This window comes from Typopeltis vanoorti, chromosome 24 (assembly GCF_054136105.1).
Source record: "Typopeltis vanoorti isolate ZY-2024b chromosome 24, IOZ_Tvanoo_1.0, whole genome shotgun sequence".
Taxonomy (NCBI): domain Eukaryota; kingdom Metazoa; phylum Arthropoda; class Arachnida; order Uropygi; family Thelyphonidae; genus Typopeltis; species Typopeltis vanoorti.
In genome coordinates, this window is record NC_143572.1 from 59,501,262 (window position 1) to 59,516,997 (window position 15,736).

At 37.1% G+C, this 15,736-nt stretch overlaps 1 protein-coding gene across 1 annotated transcript in view; it reads right to left on the reverse strand.

Moving 5' to 3' along the window:
* The window catches only part of Mcm7 (minichromosome maintenance 7), a 146,437-nt gene that overhangs the window by 95,837 nt on the left and 34,864 nt on the right, over window positions 1-15,736 (reverse strand). Inside the window, exon 4 of the mRNA XM_090413327.1 lies at window positions 8,037-8,161. Within this exon, the coding sequence (XP_090269453.1) occupies window positions 8,037-8,161 (125 nt within the window). The remainder of the gene's footprint in view (window positions 1-8,036; window positions 8,162-15,736) is intronic.

The window sequence follows — 15,736 nt, forward strand, 5'->3', positions numbered from 1 at the left end:
GACTAATGAAATCTTGTAGCATATTTGTAGTTTCCTCAGACCAACATCATTAAATTAATTTGTGCTGATTTTCATTGACATATCCCATTCTGACCATTAATCCAAAAATTTATAATATTATAAGTACTTATGAGTGAACACAGACTTTTTCTCCTGTGTGGTGGGGTAGTTTCCCTCTTCTTTTGTACATCCTGGAGATGCTTTTAAAAAATCACGGCACTTTGAGAACCGGATAAAGACTACCTTGATCTTCAATTTTAGTGGAAAAATTTTCTTTATACTTCCTTGCTGATTGGTCACTAACATTTGCAACACAGATGTTATTTCTTTCAGTTTTGAGAACAGAAGATACGACACCCATTTTTGTAATCGGCTTGCAGGCAATTTTTATGATCGGTCATAAACAGTGGTATTCTCTTTCCCGATTGTTGAAAGATTTTGATGTGCGAAAATTAACAATAATTCATGAATATTTCCATGTTTAAAAATATGCCGCTTGGTCACTGACATTTGCTACACAGATGTCATTTCCTTCCATTTTGAGAACAGAGGATACACCGCCCATTGTTATAATCCGCTTGCAGACAATTTTTATGACTGGTCATAAACAGCGGTATTCCCTTTCCCAAATGTTGAAAAGTTTTGATGTGTGAAAATTAACAATACACAGATGTTATCAGGAGTTCTGGGTCTGAGCTTTTCGACATATTCATGAATATTATTCTCCTCAGAATATTTCCACTATAAAATATTTATTCATAAAATGCTTAGGAAACTAAAATGACAAATTCCAGGAGAACTTCTTGTGAAACAGAGTTTGGGAAACCCTGTTCTAGAGTATCTTCTGGTGGGTTTTCAAAGCATGGTTACCAAGTCCTGTGTGGCTGTAGTCATTGTGCTTGATTATTCTTATGTTGGTTGGTCTGCGTTTTGGGGAGAGGATAAAGGATACCAATTTTCTATGTGGTTGCAAGTTGTACTTTGAGGATTTATGAGTTTTTCATGGTTCTCTTCTGGGGAATGGATGCATGGTATTGGGATTTTTCTTTTCTTTCTTTCTTTTTTTTCCAGATTTGGTGAGGATTGTATCCATGGGGGGGGGGGGGGGATTAGCTGTGTTCTCCTACCAGGATCTTGGCTGACTAGCCATCAGTCATGCTTGTAGCATGTTGAGCACAATTAAGCTTGGGATGGATTTCCATGGTGGGCTGGCAACCTACAACACGGTCAAAAACCCTGATGGAACTGATATAGATGACAGTGTCAATATTTCGGTGAAGTCTGGAAGGCCATACCCAGGAAGTCTTAGTATCATGCCTACACGTGATTGACCCCCCCCCCCCCCCCCCCGGGAAACATGGTATCATAATGAGCCATTGCAAAGTTGATACTAAGCATAGAGCTGGCAGAAAGCTATAAAATGCATCTCCCAAGAAGAATAAAGAAAGGCCATAAAGCCTAGGGCCAGAATGGACAATCACTGAATATGACTAAATTTCCCCAACTATATGACTACTCTGATCGAAATCATTTATGGAGACCAGTGAATGATGCAGTGGGGAAGCTTTCCCAAATAATAAGCTAATACTGGAATAGCCCAAAGTACTCATACATATAACAGTAATCCTCTTTTCCTCTATACAGGAACATTTAATTGTTGAACACTTAAGGAAGAGGAAGACCTTACCATCTTACAGCAAGACCTAAAACATTAAATGGGACATCATAGGTTTAAGTGAAGCTTGCAGGCAGGATGAACATTTAATAAAACTTAAAAATGGAGACTACCTATACTATTATGGGAAAACTAAAGGACAATACGAAGTGGGATTTCTAATTAAGAAAACAATTACTCACCTTATAGAAAAATTTAATTATACAGATGAAAGAATAATTGAAATTACACTTCAAATAAACTCTAAACTTAAAAAATCAGGATCATCCAAATATATGCTGCCATCTCATCTCACAGATGAAGAGATAGATGCATTTTATGATTCACTGCAGCACACTCTAGATAAAAAAAGAAATAGCAATCAAAACTTTACTATAGTAATGGGTGATTTTAATGCCAAAGTAGGTCATCCCATTCACCAAACAGATACAATAGGGCCATACATATATGGTACAAGCAGCAACTCAGGAATGGCTCTTACAGAATTCTCTATCAGTAACAAGCTTTATGTTATGAATACATTTTTTAAGAAAGCCCTCAAAAGAAAATGGACAATGGAGAAATAAAAAATGAAATAGATTATACACTGTGTAATAATAAAGAAATAGTTCAAGATACTTCAGTACTAAATCAAGTAAAAACAGGAAGTGACCACAGACTGGTCCCAGCCAAAATTAAAATAAACCCCAAATTGGAAAGAATAAAATGGCTAAACAACAAAAAATCAAGAAGTTTCAACTTAAACCTTATCGAAAACAAGAAGGATTACGAAGAAAAACTCAATCAAAAACTAGACTTAACTCCTCTCCATCGCATATGGAATTCATCCCCCCATTCACTTCAGATGAAATAAAACAAATGAAAAATGGAAAATGTCCTGGTGAAGACCTAATTCACACAGAATTAATTAAATGGAGAGGAAACAATATAATTCACCATGTCACAAACTTACTAAATTTATGCCTAGAAGAAGGGAAGATACTGGAAAATTGGAAAAATGCTATTCTGATACTGTTATTTAAAAAAGGGGACAAAGAAGAAGTAAAGAACTATAGACCAATTAGCATTCTCTCTAATCTGTCCAAAATTCTCACAAAAGTAATAACAAACAGGTTAACACCTCTTCTAGACTCAAATCAACCAGTAGAACAAGCAGGATTCTGTAAAGGCTTCAACACAGATGATCATATTCATGCAGTAAAACAAATAATAGAAACAGCAGAAGAAAACCAATTGCCTCTCTGTTTAGCCTTCATTGATTATGAAAAAGAATTTGATTCCATCAAAACTAACGCAATAATCAATGCACTCCAGAATCAGAGAGTTCCTGGAGAATATATGGACCTCCTCCAGGCAATATACCTCACTGCAACAGCAACAATCAAACTTCACACGAGTAGCAATAAAATATCAATTGAAAAAGGTGTCCAACAAGGAGACTATCACCCAAAATATTTATAGCAGTCCTTCAAGAAATATTTAATAATATAAACTGGACAAACCTTGGTATAAAAATTAATAACAGAAACTTAACACATCTAAGATATGCAGATGATATAATTTTTGCAAACCCCCCCCCCCAGAAGACCTATATCATGAAAGCAGAAAAGTCGGTCAAAAGATAAACAGAGAAAAAAACTAAAATCGTGTTTAATCGTTTAGTAACACCAAAAAACATAATAATAGAAAACAATTTTTTGGAAAGAGTCTCTTCATATACATACTTAGGTCATCTCATTGACCTAAACTGTGGATTCCAAAAGGAAATAAATAGGAGAGTTCAACTTATTCTCATGCCATTTATTGAAATGCCTCCATTCTTCTTTAATCTTATCTAGTGTTCTTCCCAGATGTGTGATGAAGATGATTGGTGATATTGGGTCCCCTTGTCTTGTGCCTTAACTAGTGGCAAACCAATCTCCACTCTCATCTGCTATCCTGATTTTTGCTTGTGCTTGGCTGTTTATATCTTTCAGCAGGCAGATCAATTTATTGTCCACACCATAGGATTCCAAGACAGCCCATGTTATGTTTTGGTCAATATTATCAAATGCTTTTTGGAAGTCCACTCAACAGCAGTATATCTTTTTGTTCTTTCTTCGAACGTTCTCTGCTATTAGTCTTAGTGCAAGTATTTGTTGTACTGCACTTTGTTAGACTATAATAAATTTAGTTTAATCCTTTATCCAAGTGTAAGCAAACAAAAGTTTGCACTTGAAGTATCTTCAGGACTGAGGCAACTCGTGGTAAAGGTGGACCAAGCTCTCATCACTCCTTGTCTTAGTATATACTGTTAGGAGGTGGTGGTAATAGTGTGTTTGTGAATGTATCTACCTACCTGTGTGCATTTTCTGTAAACCAAGAATGCCAACAATCCATCAGGTTAGTATGTAATCAAAGTATATCTAGTTTCTTTTTTCTAAGGTGAACTGGATTTTAGAATATTAGTTGTTTAGATGTATTAAAAAGGCATGAGCACATCTGATCCACATGACCTGGGGGGTTGAGAAGAAAGTGGATAGCCACAGGCTGTCCTCCTATTTGATTATAAAATTTCCTTGCAAAATGAAATAAAATTCACGATGAACTTTAACAAGGCTAGATATTGGAAGGAAATTCAGCTCAGAAGGTCTAAAGCATCTTTAGGTTGAACACTGGTGAACAGAGAAGAGACAAAACTAACCATTATATCAGCATGCTGAATGTAGTTTTCTATACTTGCCTTAAAATGGCATTAGTTTATGTATAAAGAGGTGTCACTAGCATATCAGGAGAGTATTTTGGCTAATTTACATGTTGATGGATCAATATCATACACCACAGGGCATAATGGCACATTTTGTTTGTGGGTCTCTGGCACCTAGTATATTCGGGGGGGGGGAGAAAGAATTCTAGAATTGAATATTTTTTTAAAATTTGTTGCAGCTTGTAAAAGGTTTTAAGTGGCAGTAGGATCATAATTTAAAGGAGGATAGGTGGAATGATCTCTAAACAGAGAGGTAAGCTTATCATGTGTAATCGCAATTGTTTAGAACTACAGCTGCATTCTCCTTATTTGCTTTCATAATTACTACTCTTTTGTCAGTCCTCATTTCCAGTGGCCTCAAATTCCTTGTGGAAGAGGTTGCTTTATGGTGGTTTTTAGTACATTTACAGAACGTATTGCAAACTGTATCAGTCTGATATTGTTTGCAACATGAGTAGGAAAGCTGAGATCCTTCATTCAATTAGAATCATTTCCTCTGTTGGCATTTTCTTAGGTGCGAGAGCAGTTACAGCCACGACAAAGTGAATTAATTGCTTCTGGCATGAGAGTAAAGGACATTAAGTTTACTATGGTGTTTTCTTGTGATTGTTGAGGCTTGAAAACAGAGTTTTTTTTAAATAGATTAGATAATCTTGTTTACAGAACAATCTAATGCAGGGGTCGGCAACCGGCAGCCTGCATGTGGCCCATAAAAGGTTGACCATACTTACATGGCATGTGGCCAGGAAAATTTTATCAAGAACAGACGTTATGGACATTTCAAGAGGACGCTATCTACTAGTCAAGTGTTAGATGGTTAAGTAGAGGTGCTGTGCCAAAATAGATATTTTCATGATGGAACACGAAAATACTGTCCCACAACTATCGGATAAAAAATGGATCATGTCTCTTGCATTTATGGTAGATATTACAACTACCATAATGAACTTAATTCGACCCTGCAGGGCCAAGGTAAATCACTAATAGAACTGTTTTCTGACATAAAAGCTCTTAAAAGTAAACTGTCTGTTGAAACATATGATGGAAGAAAATCTACATCATTATATATGTTGCAAATCTGCATCTACAGTTGGATGGCAAACACAAAACGAAACTTTTGTTGGTATTATTGAAGATTTAAAAACATTTTTTTCAATAAGATTTGTGGATTTTCATAAAAATAGCATCGAAATGCGATTATTTTTGCACCCTTTTAATGTCGACATTGATGACGTACCAAACCGACTACAGATGGACGTTTTGGAATTACAACACAATGAAACATTAAAGAACGCATTTTCGTTAGAAAATATTCAAACATTTTATCGATGCTTACAAAAAATTAGAAGGTTTAATAATTTTCGCAAAGAAGATGATAGTCGCATTTGGAAGCACATACATTCGCAAACAAGCATTTCATGAGTTGTAGAAAAAAAAAAAGAAATTTTCTTCTCGACTGACTGATGAATATTTGCATGCTTCAATTTGAATTTTCACCTCAGATTATCAAGTGGATCTGGATAATTTGACTAAGGGAAAACAATTACAAAAGCCACATTAAGCAGGGAGACATACATATTGTGATGCATAAACTATATTACTTTGTTTTTACGTGATCATTTTTCATTGTTTCATATCTCGTAGTTTAAATATTTCTGTGTGTTTTAAGATTGACATAATAAAAATTGATAACTTAAGTATTTTTTTCACTCACTATTTTCTATTAATTAGACGCTTGCGACCTGATGATTAAAAATAGAAGTTGAATGTGGCCTGCGAGTCTGAAAAGGTTGCCTACCCCTGATCTAATGGATCCCTGGCATTCTTGGTTTACAGAAACACACACACACACACACACACACACACACACACACACACACACACACACACACACACACTGGTAGATACATTCACAAACAGTCACCCAATCCAATTGTCTAGGATTATGAAAACTCTATGCTATGTAACAGGGCAAAATTAATTCTGATTAATTAGTTCTAATAACAATGTCCTCACTAACTTGACCACATTTACAACACCTTAGTCCTCACCCCATGGCACTGACCCTTTTCATCATTCTTTTTTTGTTTTTCTTCTTGTATTCTTTTCTTTGCTCTCTTCCCTATCCTTTCTACCAGACCATCAGCACTGGGATCCAAAACCCTGCCACCGTGAGGTGCAACCCGTGGATATCCATGTGGGGGGGGGGGGGGGGAGAGATCTTGGTAGTCATGCACTATTTTGGCCTCTGCTTTGGCAAGATGGGCAGTCCTGGACGGCTGGGAAAAAAAGATCAATCAGGTTTGTCTGTAAGGGTCAACAGTGTTGCAACAAATCTCATCCCATGGTCTAGGATAGTCTTGGCATTCAACTCCAAAGTGCAGCCAGTGCTTTGCCAGTAAGTGGGCATCGATGTGTGGGGGAGCTCTGGCACCAAACCAAAAATCCCTTGAACATCCTCAAAGTTTTCAGGGAACCTAACAAAGTTCCAATCAAGTACTGATACTGTAGATACAGCATTTGATAACAGAAGTTAGAAATAAAAGATGTATGATACTAGTATAAATATAAGAGAGTTTTGGATCATCCACACAACTGGTGAAAAGCCAAGGAATGCCACCCTTCTTTACTCAAAAGGGTTAGGATTGGCAAGACCTTCCAAAAATGTTAAGAAATTATGTTCTAGTGATATCTTTGTGGAAAGATCATTTCAGCAACATCAATGAGTGGAATATTAATAACAGCAATACCTTATAAAACACCCAATTCTTATAGAGGAGCGATATCAGAATGGGATCTCCTTGATGTTCCCGAGAAAGAGATACGTTCAGAGCTTAAAGATCAGGGAGTGACATGTGAGAGGTGTGTTTTACTTTTTCTCCTTTTTTATGATAAGAGCAATATTTGTTAATATTACAGATTCATATGCAGGATATTGTTACTATGATAAATTAAGAGATTGAGTAAGAGGCAATAAACTACAAAAATAATATATTCATTTACGATCATTATTAAATTATATATTTAGTTCAATCCTTTATCCAAGTGTAAGCAAACAAAGTTTGCGCTTGAAGTATCTTCAAGACTGAAGCAACTCTGGCAAAGGCGGACTGAGTTCTCATCACTTTCCTTAGTATCGCACAATGCAAAGCACATCTCCTTGCAGACATATATAATGCTATGCATTATGGGAAGGGTCACTACCCAGACCAAGAGGTGATTGCACAAGGTCCCAAAGATACTTCAGGTGCAAGCTTTGTTTGATTACACGTGGATAAAGGATTAAACTAAATATATAATTTATAGTCTAATCAAGTGGAAAAAAACTCCCAACATCATTCTCTAATCCAGAGTAACTTTAATAATAAGGTGTGACATCTTTTGGTAACTGGCTTATGGAAATATGACTTCTGCATTGCTTCAACCTCGGTATTTTAATGGAATACTTACAGCACTAGGAAAGGATTAAAAACTAATTTTAATTCTTTCAATATTTCATCTCAGTTCTGTTGAAGTCAGTGTTCACTTCAGGCTGAATTAATTAACAAAACAAATTTTATACATAAAATAACAGCATAATTAACATCATAATAAAAGAAATATCAAGACACTTACAATCTACGCATTAGCTCTGGAGGATACTGATTTTGTACATTACGAATTTCACCTGGTTGATGGTGTCTTTGTTCCATAAGCAGCCTGTGATCAATGTATACATCTAGAGAGTCCTTGGCAACCACCTGAAGATATATTAAAACTAAAATAGCATCAAAGTATTTCACAGATAAAAAGACCATATAAATCACAACATCTTCCTGACCTTGAATGTTTGTATTAATAGAAGAACAATCATTACTATTGAATTAAATGAGAACTTTAGAATAATTACTATCTATCTAGAGAAATTTTTAATATATATTGCACATGTGCTCATAGCAGAGCATATATGCAATATATTGCCCATTCTCGGCCTACAGTGCATTCTGCCTTAGGCCAACTCATGGGTATGATTATTCAACCAGAATGCATGTTCATAATTTGAAACCAACATAATTTCAAGTAACACTACCTTCACTGGTGTAAATACCAGTTTTCACAGTTATGCATCAGAATGCATATCACATACAGAATCTTAAAGTTAGTTATATCCAAAACATAACTAAGGATTAAACTCAGCTGGATTCAAATCCCTTTAAGGACACAAGAAATTATAAAAAAGTTTTCTCAACTGAAAGTAAATTACAATGTCTGCAGATGTATGAAGGTGGCCGAATTTTCCTCCTGCAAACTTCAGTTTTTCATATTAGAGGCAAGCCAGATAGAGAACATGAAACTGACAGACACATTAATAATAATAGAGCAGACCATATCTAGAAGATTAATTACCTCTTCATAGAATTACAGATGTTGTTTATATGAAGCTAAGAAGCCACTGTTACAAACACATTAAGTATAAATAATAATGATATATATACAGGGTGATCAAAATTAAAGTATTCCTGATTAAGGCCTTGGGGGAGTGCCATCCAGTGATCCAAATGCTGCAAAACTTTGCAGGAATACATTGCACATCATGCTGAAACAATATCGGGAGGGGGGGTTATAAAATTCACCACAAAGAAGGACACTATACGATGTACTGAATGTAGACGTAGTATTTTTTCTGTATGCAAGGAGAAAAGTGACACAAGTATAAATGGCACATTTATATTCACAGGCTGTACCGTTTCAAGTGTTGCCCTTCCCAGTATGTCACAAACTGTCTCTTTTGTACAGCATGTTCAATGGCAGAATGGAGCTGGCCAGAACCGATGTTGCGCACATGCTGCGTTATGCTATCTTTCAGCAGTGGCAATTTATAAGGATGATCTTGATAAACCCTGTCTTTGAGAAATTCCCAGAGCCAGAAGTCACAGGGAGGTAATATTATGTTGAATGAAGAGGATGTGTAGTTGGAAACACAAGGCTGATCTCTCTGGCTTTCGTGAAATGTCCTTGAAAAACCCCCCGTATTGATTAACAGATGTGTTGCACCCCCACATCCTGCACGAAAAATGACTGAATTCATGCAGGAGCTGCTGTAGCTGTGGCACAACAAAACTGTTTATCATATGGTATACCTAAGCATAAAAAACTTATTTAATACTGACCATATACAAATATTTTAACATTCTTTGCCTACCAGTTTCGCTAGCAAACTGTCTAGCTTTTTCAAGGTGTTGACGGAAAAGTATAAACAATACTAGTAAATGCAAATTGAAAGGAACATTAAAAACGTTGTAAACACTCTAGTAGCTAAGGTTGCATGTTCAATTATAGTGTCAATTTATCTATTTACAGAAAGCTGACAGACACTGGAAGATACCTTCATTATACTTCTAACCATCACAAGACACACAAACTAAGCATTATCCATATGTTGAAAAATAGAGCACGTAAGTTTATATCAGAAGAGGAGGATACACAGACTGAAATCTCACTAATAGCCAAAACAATACCACAATGGATACCCTCTGAACATCATCAAAAAATATCTATACGGTGACAACCCCATACAAGAAGAACCAAACTCCCAGCACATTTCTACTGTAGTGATTCCCTCCATCAAGTCAATTTCTTATTAAATAGCCAGAATACTAAAAGCCCACATCAGAATGATCTTCAAACCAACCACCAGCATCAAACATTTTTTAGGATCACCAAAAGACAAGGTGCCCTTCTACAAATATCCAGGAGTATATTACATTCCTTGCTCCTTTGGTCTCGCCTACATCGGACAAACTTCACAGAGTTTGGAGATCAGACAGAGAGAGCACGTTGGTGATGTAAACCACAACAGAAGTATTTCTTCCAGCTTAGCACATCATTTTTGTACGTCTAACCACACGATAGAGTGGCAAAATAGCTCCATGCCATATTTAGACGACGATTATAGACATTGTTTATTCAAGGAAGCCGCAGTAGTGTTAAAAACTGGCAGAAACCTCAACAGAAACCAGGGTACTATTCTTAATAGTTCATGGAAAAACCTCATCCTCTCTCTAAATCCATCTGAACTACAGCTAGCTAGTAATTACATTATGCGTTTACAACAAACACGCATGCGTGATAATGATTAAGAACAATAAGTCCACTCAGTCTCTGTCACGCAAACATGCAACCTTCGCTACTACAGTGTTTACAACGTTTTAATGTTCCTTTCAATTTGCATTTACTAGTATTTTTTTATACTTTTCCGTCAACGCCTTGAAAAAGCTAGACAGTTTGCCAGCGAAACTGGTAGGCAAAGAATGTTAAAATATTTGTATATGGTCAGTATTAAACAATAAGTTTTTTATGCTTAACTTTCAAACGACCAAATATGAACAGTTTAATATGGTATACCTCTCGGCAGTAACTGAGCAGGTCACTGGACATGACTGGTAAATGTCCTCAAAGAAGAATGGTCCAATGATAAATGAAGCCGTAACCCCACACCAGACAATAACTTTGAGTGGATGCAAAGGAATTTGTTGGACTGCATGCGTGTTTAGCATAGCCCAATACATGGCAACTGTAGGTATTCGCAGCTCTATTCAGAGGAACAGTGAGCCTCATCATCTCCTCCACAAAATCATCCATGGCCACGCAATGCCCAACTCCACTTGAGCAAGGAATATTAACAGGTGATGCCAGTCGACTTTCAAAGTCATGCAGATGCATCTTCTGTGTTAGAGTTATCTTGAATGGGTAGAAATGAAGAATTTTATGTATAATTTTCCAGACAGTTGTCCCACGTATCTTGATACAGCAAGTGCACTGCAGAAACAAATGTTGTTATTCATGATCTACTCCACAGCAGCAGTAGCAATTTTATTTGCTTTTTGTGAACTAATTGGTTTGTGGCCTCTGCCAGGTCTAACTACTAATGATCCCATTTCTTCAAAATGACCAAGCATTTGTCGCAGAGCACAGTAACCGAGCAGGTCAGATTTGCAATTGTTTAGGTAGTACAGCTTGACGAGCAAAGCACATTGGGGCAATGTTAGTGCCATCACTGTGGCAGTATTAACAACCAGAACGAAAGGAAAAATCCCATGTCCATCTTTTTAAACCCTCCTAGCACCTGCCGTTGTGTGATACACAAATTCCATGCATTTGGCATTTACACTGCCCCAGTGGTGACTTTTGGACCCCTTTTTAACTAATTTAAAAAAATTAAAATTTTTTTTTTTAAATTAGTTATACTTTGTAATAATTAATAAATGAAAATCTAATCATTCCCCTAAATCTCTAATTTTTTCTGCATATTTAAAAAATGCTTCTACACTTTCACTACTATCTCCTTTAATTGAAGAAACTTCACTACTAAAATTACTATCGCCTGTAGCCATTTTACTTGAGTCAAGATTTACTTTCTGGATTCTAAAATAGTAAGTCATAACCAATCCTGTTGGTCAAACATGAAGTTTATCCTTCCTAGGTATGTATGAGTACAATTGCTTAGGCATATAGTTTTTCATAAAATGTTTATTGTCGTAGTGCCATATTCTGTTCACTTTTCAAAAGTAAAAAAGTGATTTACAATAAAATCTCTTTCTAGCGATATGAGGTTAGTCTCCAATCTCTCATGGCGATACAGTCCACATTGGGAAAGTATATTTTGTATATATGAATGATGGACATCAGAAACATCTAGGCCCACAGTAGGATTTGAAACCACAGCCTTCTGGATATATATCCCTAGAAAGGATATCCAGAAGGCTGTGGTTTCGAATATCACTACTTGCAGATTGGTGATTGCCACAAAACATGTTAATACAGCAGCTTATATTTCTCTGGTTATTTTTATGTGCACCCACTTATGAAAGTGATGCTATATGTTAGCATTACAGATAGGTTAAGAAACCAGAAACCCTGATCTGGAATCCAAACAGGGAGAACCTTTTGCAAGCCACTTCCCCTATCAACCTCTTCGATAAAAAAAAATTCCACAGAATTTCATACAAGGATAAAAGACATTAAATGGACATGTTAGTAAGCTTTGACATTATCTCTCTCTCTCTTCACTAATATCCCTCATAAGGAAACAATAGAATTGTTAACCCAAAAATTTCCACCAGACATAGTAGAATTATTCAAATTTATAATTACATCAGGTTACTTCAGAAGGAAAGATAAAATATATAAACAACAGGAAGGAACAGCAATGGGCTCACCTTTATCACCTAACTTGGCCAACTTTTTTCTTGAACACCTAGACGACAGAATTTTTGCTCTTGATCCAAAACCAACACTGTGGCTACACTACGTCGATAACACCTTGGCAGTTTGGAGTCACACAGAACCTGAACTCTTATACTCATTTCTACAAAAAACACCCTGCATTCTTGTATATCAAGTTCATACTAGAAAAGGAATCATCAACAGGTATCTCCTTTCTTGATGTACACATCCAGCACAAACAAGATGGATCCATTTTCAGTCTACCGAAAACCAACTTTTTCAGAGCGTTATATACATAATACATCAGCTTACCACCCATCTCAAAAATATGGCATCATAAAATCATTAGTATCCAGAGTACACAAAATTTGTTCTTCTGAAGAATCTCTAAAACAAGAATTGGAAATTATCAAAGAAATAGCTGCTTACTAAATGGATATGATCCAATAACACCCCCCCCAAAAAATACTTAATCACTCTCCTACAAATCAATCCAGACAAGAAGAAGGCCACAGGACCTATTCCATATATTAAAAGGCATCTCTGAATGTGTGGCAAAAATTATGAGAAAATATCAACTCATTTCTCCCTACAAACCCATCAACCAAATTCACAACTTGCTACCTTCTCCAAAAGAAAAACGCTCACCAATGATGCTACCTGGTGAATACCAAGTAACATGTTCATATAACTTGTCTTACTATGGACAAACAGGAAGATCTATAAATAAACATATCTATGAACATCAAGACATCTTATCAATCATCACAAATCTGGCCTTGCACAATACGGAATATAAAATGGCAAAAAACCAAGTTACTATATACATCGACATATAAACATGAACAGTTATATAAAAAAATGTGCTGAAAGTCTTACTTCAGAGACCTGCTCTTAATCAAAATGACTGCCTCACTATTCCAAAAGTTTGGGAAATTGTTATACTCAACTGTATTCAATAACTGATCTGCTATATTGTTATTTCAATTTAAGTCATTTTAATGCCCAGTAGTTTTTAATCCATGAACATACGACTGTATACATAGAGGGATTCCAATTTAAGCATGTGCATTACTAATTTTTTGAATTCAATTCCTATTGTTTGTTAGTTGTACTGATGATGTCTATGATACATAAGATGAAACATTTACATAATAAAAGAAGTTATTTACTGTGGCATATGTGTTATTCTCTACTTATGGATACCCCACATTTTTCACTATATATATATATCTTCTTCTGCAGCTTCTCCCACTTAAGTGGGGTCACTGTTTGTTATGAGTCTCCTCCACACCTTCCTGTCTTGGGCTGTCACCACATCCAAGTTCTTCATCTTCAAGTCCTCTTCTACCAGCTCCTTCCATCTCTTCTTTGGCCGCCCACGCTTCCGCCTTCCTTGCACATCCATCTGCATGACCCTTCTTCCCACATATTCGTCCTCCCTCCTCATCACATGACCAAACCATCTCAACCTTGCCTCCTGTATTTTCACTCCTAAGTTCGTAACTTTCACTGTTCCCCTGACATAGTCATTTCTCAGATGATCCTTTCTGGTCACACCGCACATCCACCTAAGCATTCTCATCTCTGCTACTTCCATCCTGCTGATGTTATTTTTCCTCAGGGCCACAGTTTCTATAGCATATGTCATAGCTGGCCTCACTACTGTCCTATAAATTTTGCCTTTCAGATTGATCGGCACCCTCTTATCACATAACACTCCAGCCATCTCCCTCCAGTTCCTCCAACCTGCTTGTATCCTGCATCCCACTTCCTTCTCACCTCCTCCATCTTCTTCCACTGTCGAACCTAAGTATCTAAAGTCTCTCACCTTCCTGATGACATTTCCTTCCAGCTCCAGGTCTGTCTCCTGGCCACCGCCCACTGCGCAACACATATACTCTGTCTTACTTCTGCTCAGTCTCATACCTCTCTCTTCCAGTACTTTTCTCCATCTTTCCAGTTTAGTTTCCGCTTCTTCTCTTGTATCTACACACAGCAAGATGTCATCTGCATACAACATTGTCCAAGGTGCATCTTCTCTCACCTCCTCTGTTACCACTTCCATCACAATATTAAACAGAAACGGACTTAATGCTGACCCTTGATGCAAGCCAACTGTTACTTGAAAACTTTCTGTCTGTCCCAAACAGGTCCGAACACTTGTCTTCACATTTCTGTACATTTCCTGCACCAACCTGGCATATTTCTCCGGCACCTTCTTCTCCCTCAGACACCTCCAGACTTCTTGCCTTGGCACTCTATCGTATGCTCTCCAGATCAATAAATACCAGATGTAGCTCCCTTTGTTTCTCTCGATATTTTTCCATCATCTGTCGTAACCCAAAGATAGCATCTGTTGTTGATCTACCAGGCATGAAGCCAAATTGTTCCTTTGCAATCTCCACCTCCTCCCTCAATCTACCATCAAGAACCCTTTCTAGGATCTTCATTGTGTGGGACATCAACTTTATTCCTCTGTAATTTTTACAGTCTTGTGCATCCCCTTTACCCTTGTAGATGGGAACAAGAGTACTCTCCCTCCATTCCTCGGGTATATTTTCCTGTTGGCAAACTTTCATGAACAGGTCCCACAGCAGGTCAATTCCCTCTTCCCCCAGTGCCTTCTATGCCTCCACTGGAATTCTGTCGGGGCCCACCGCTTTTCCATTCCTCATCCTCTTCATGGCCTCCGTCACTTCCATTCTACTGATGTTCTGCACCATCCCCTCAGAAGGCTGCCCATCTCCTCTGTGAGTCCTTGCATTTTCCTCATTCAGAAGTCCCTCAAAGTATATTTTCCATCTGTTTCTTATGTCCACATCCCTCCATAATACTCTTCCTTCAGCATCTTTGATCTGCCTCACATGTAAGATGTCCTTAGCTGCTTTATTTCTACATTTCGCTAGTTGGTAAATTTTTCTCTGTCCTTCCTTTGTTTCTAATTGATCATACAGATCTTGATATGCCATGGCCTTCGCCTGTGCCACAACTCTCTTGGCTTCTTGCTTTCTCTCTTTGTACACCTCTCTGTCCTCTTCCACTCTTGACTCATCCCACTTCTGCTTTGCCTTCCTCTTAGCTGTCACTGCCACTTGTACATCATTATT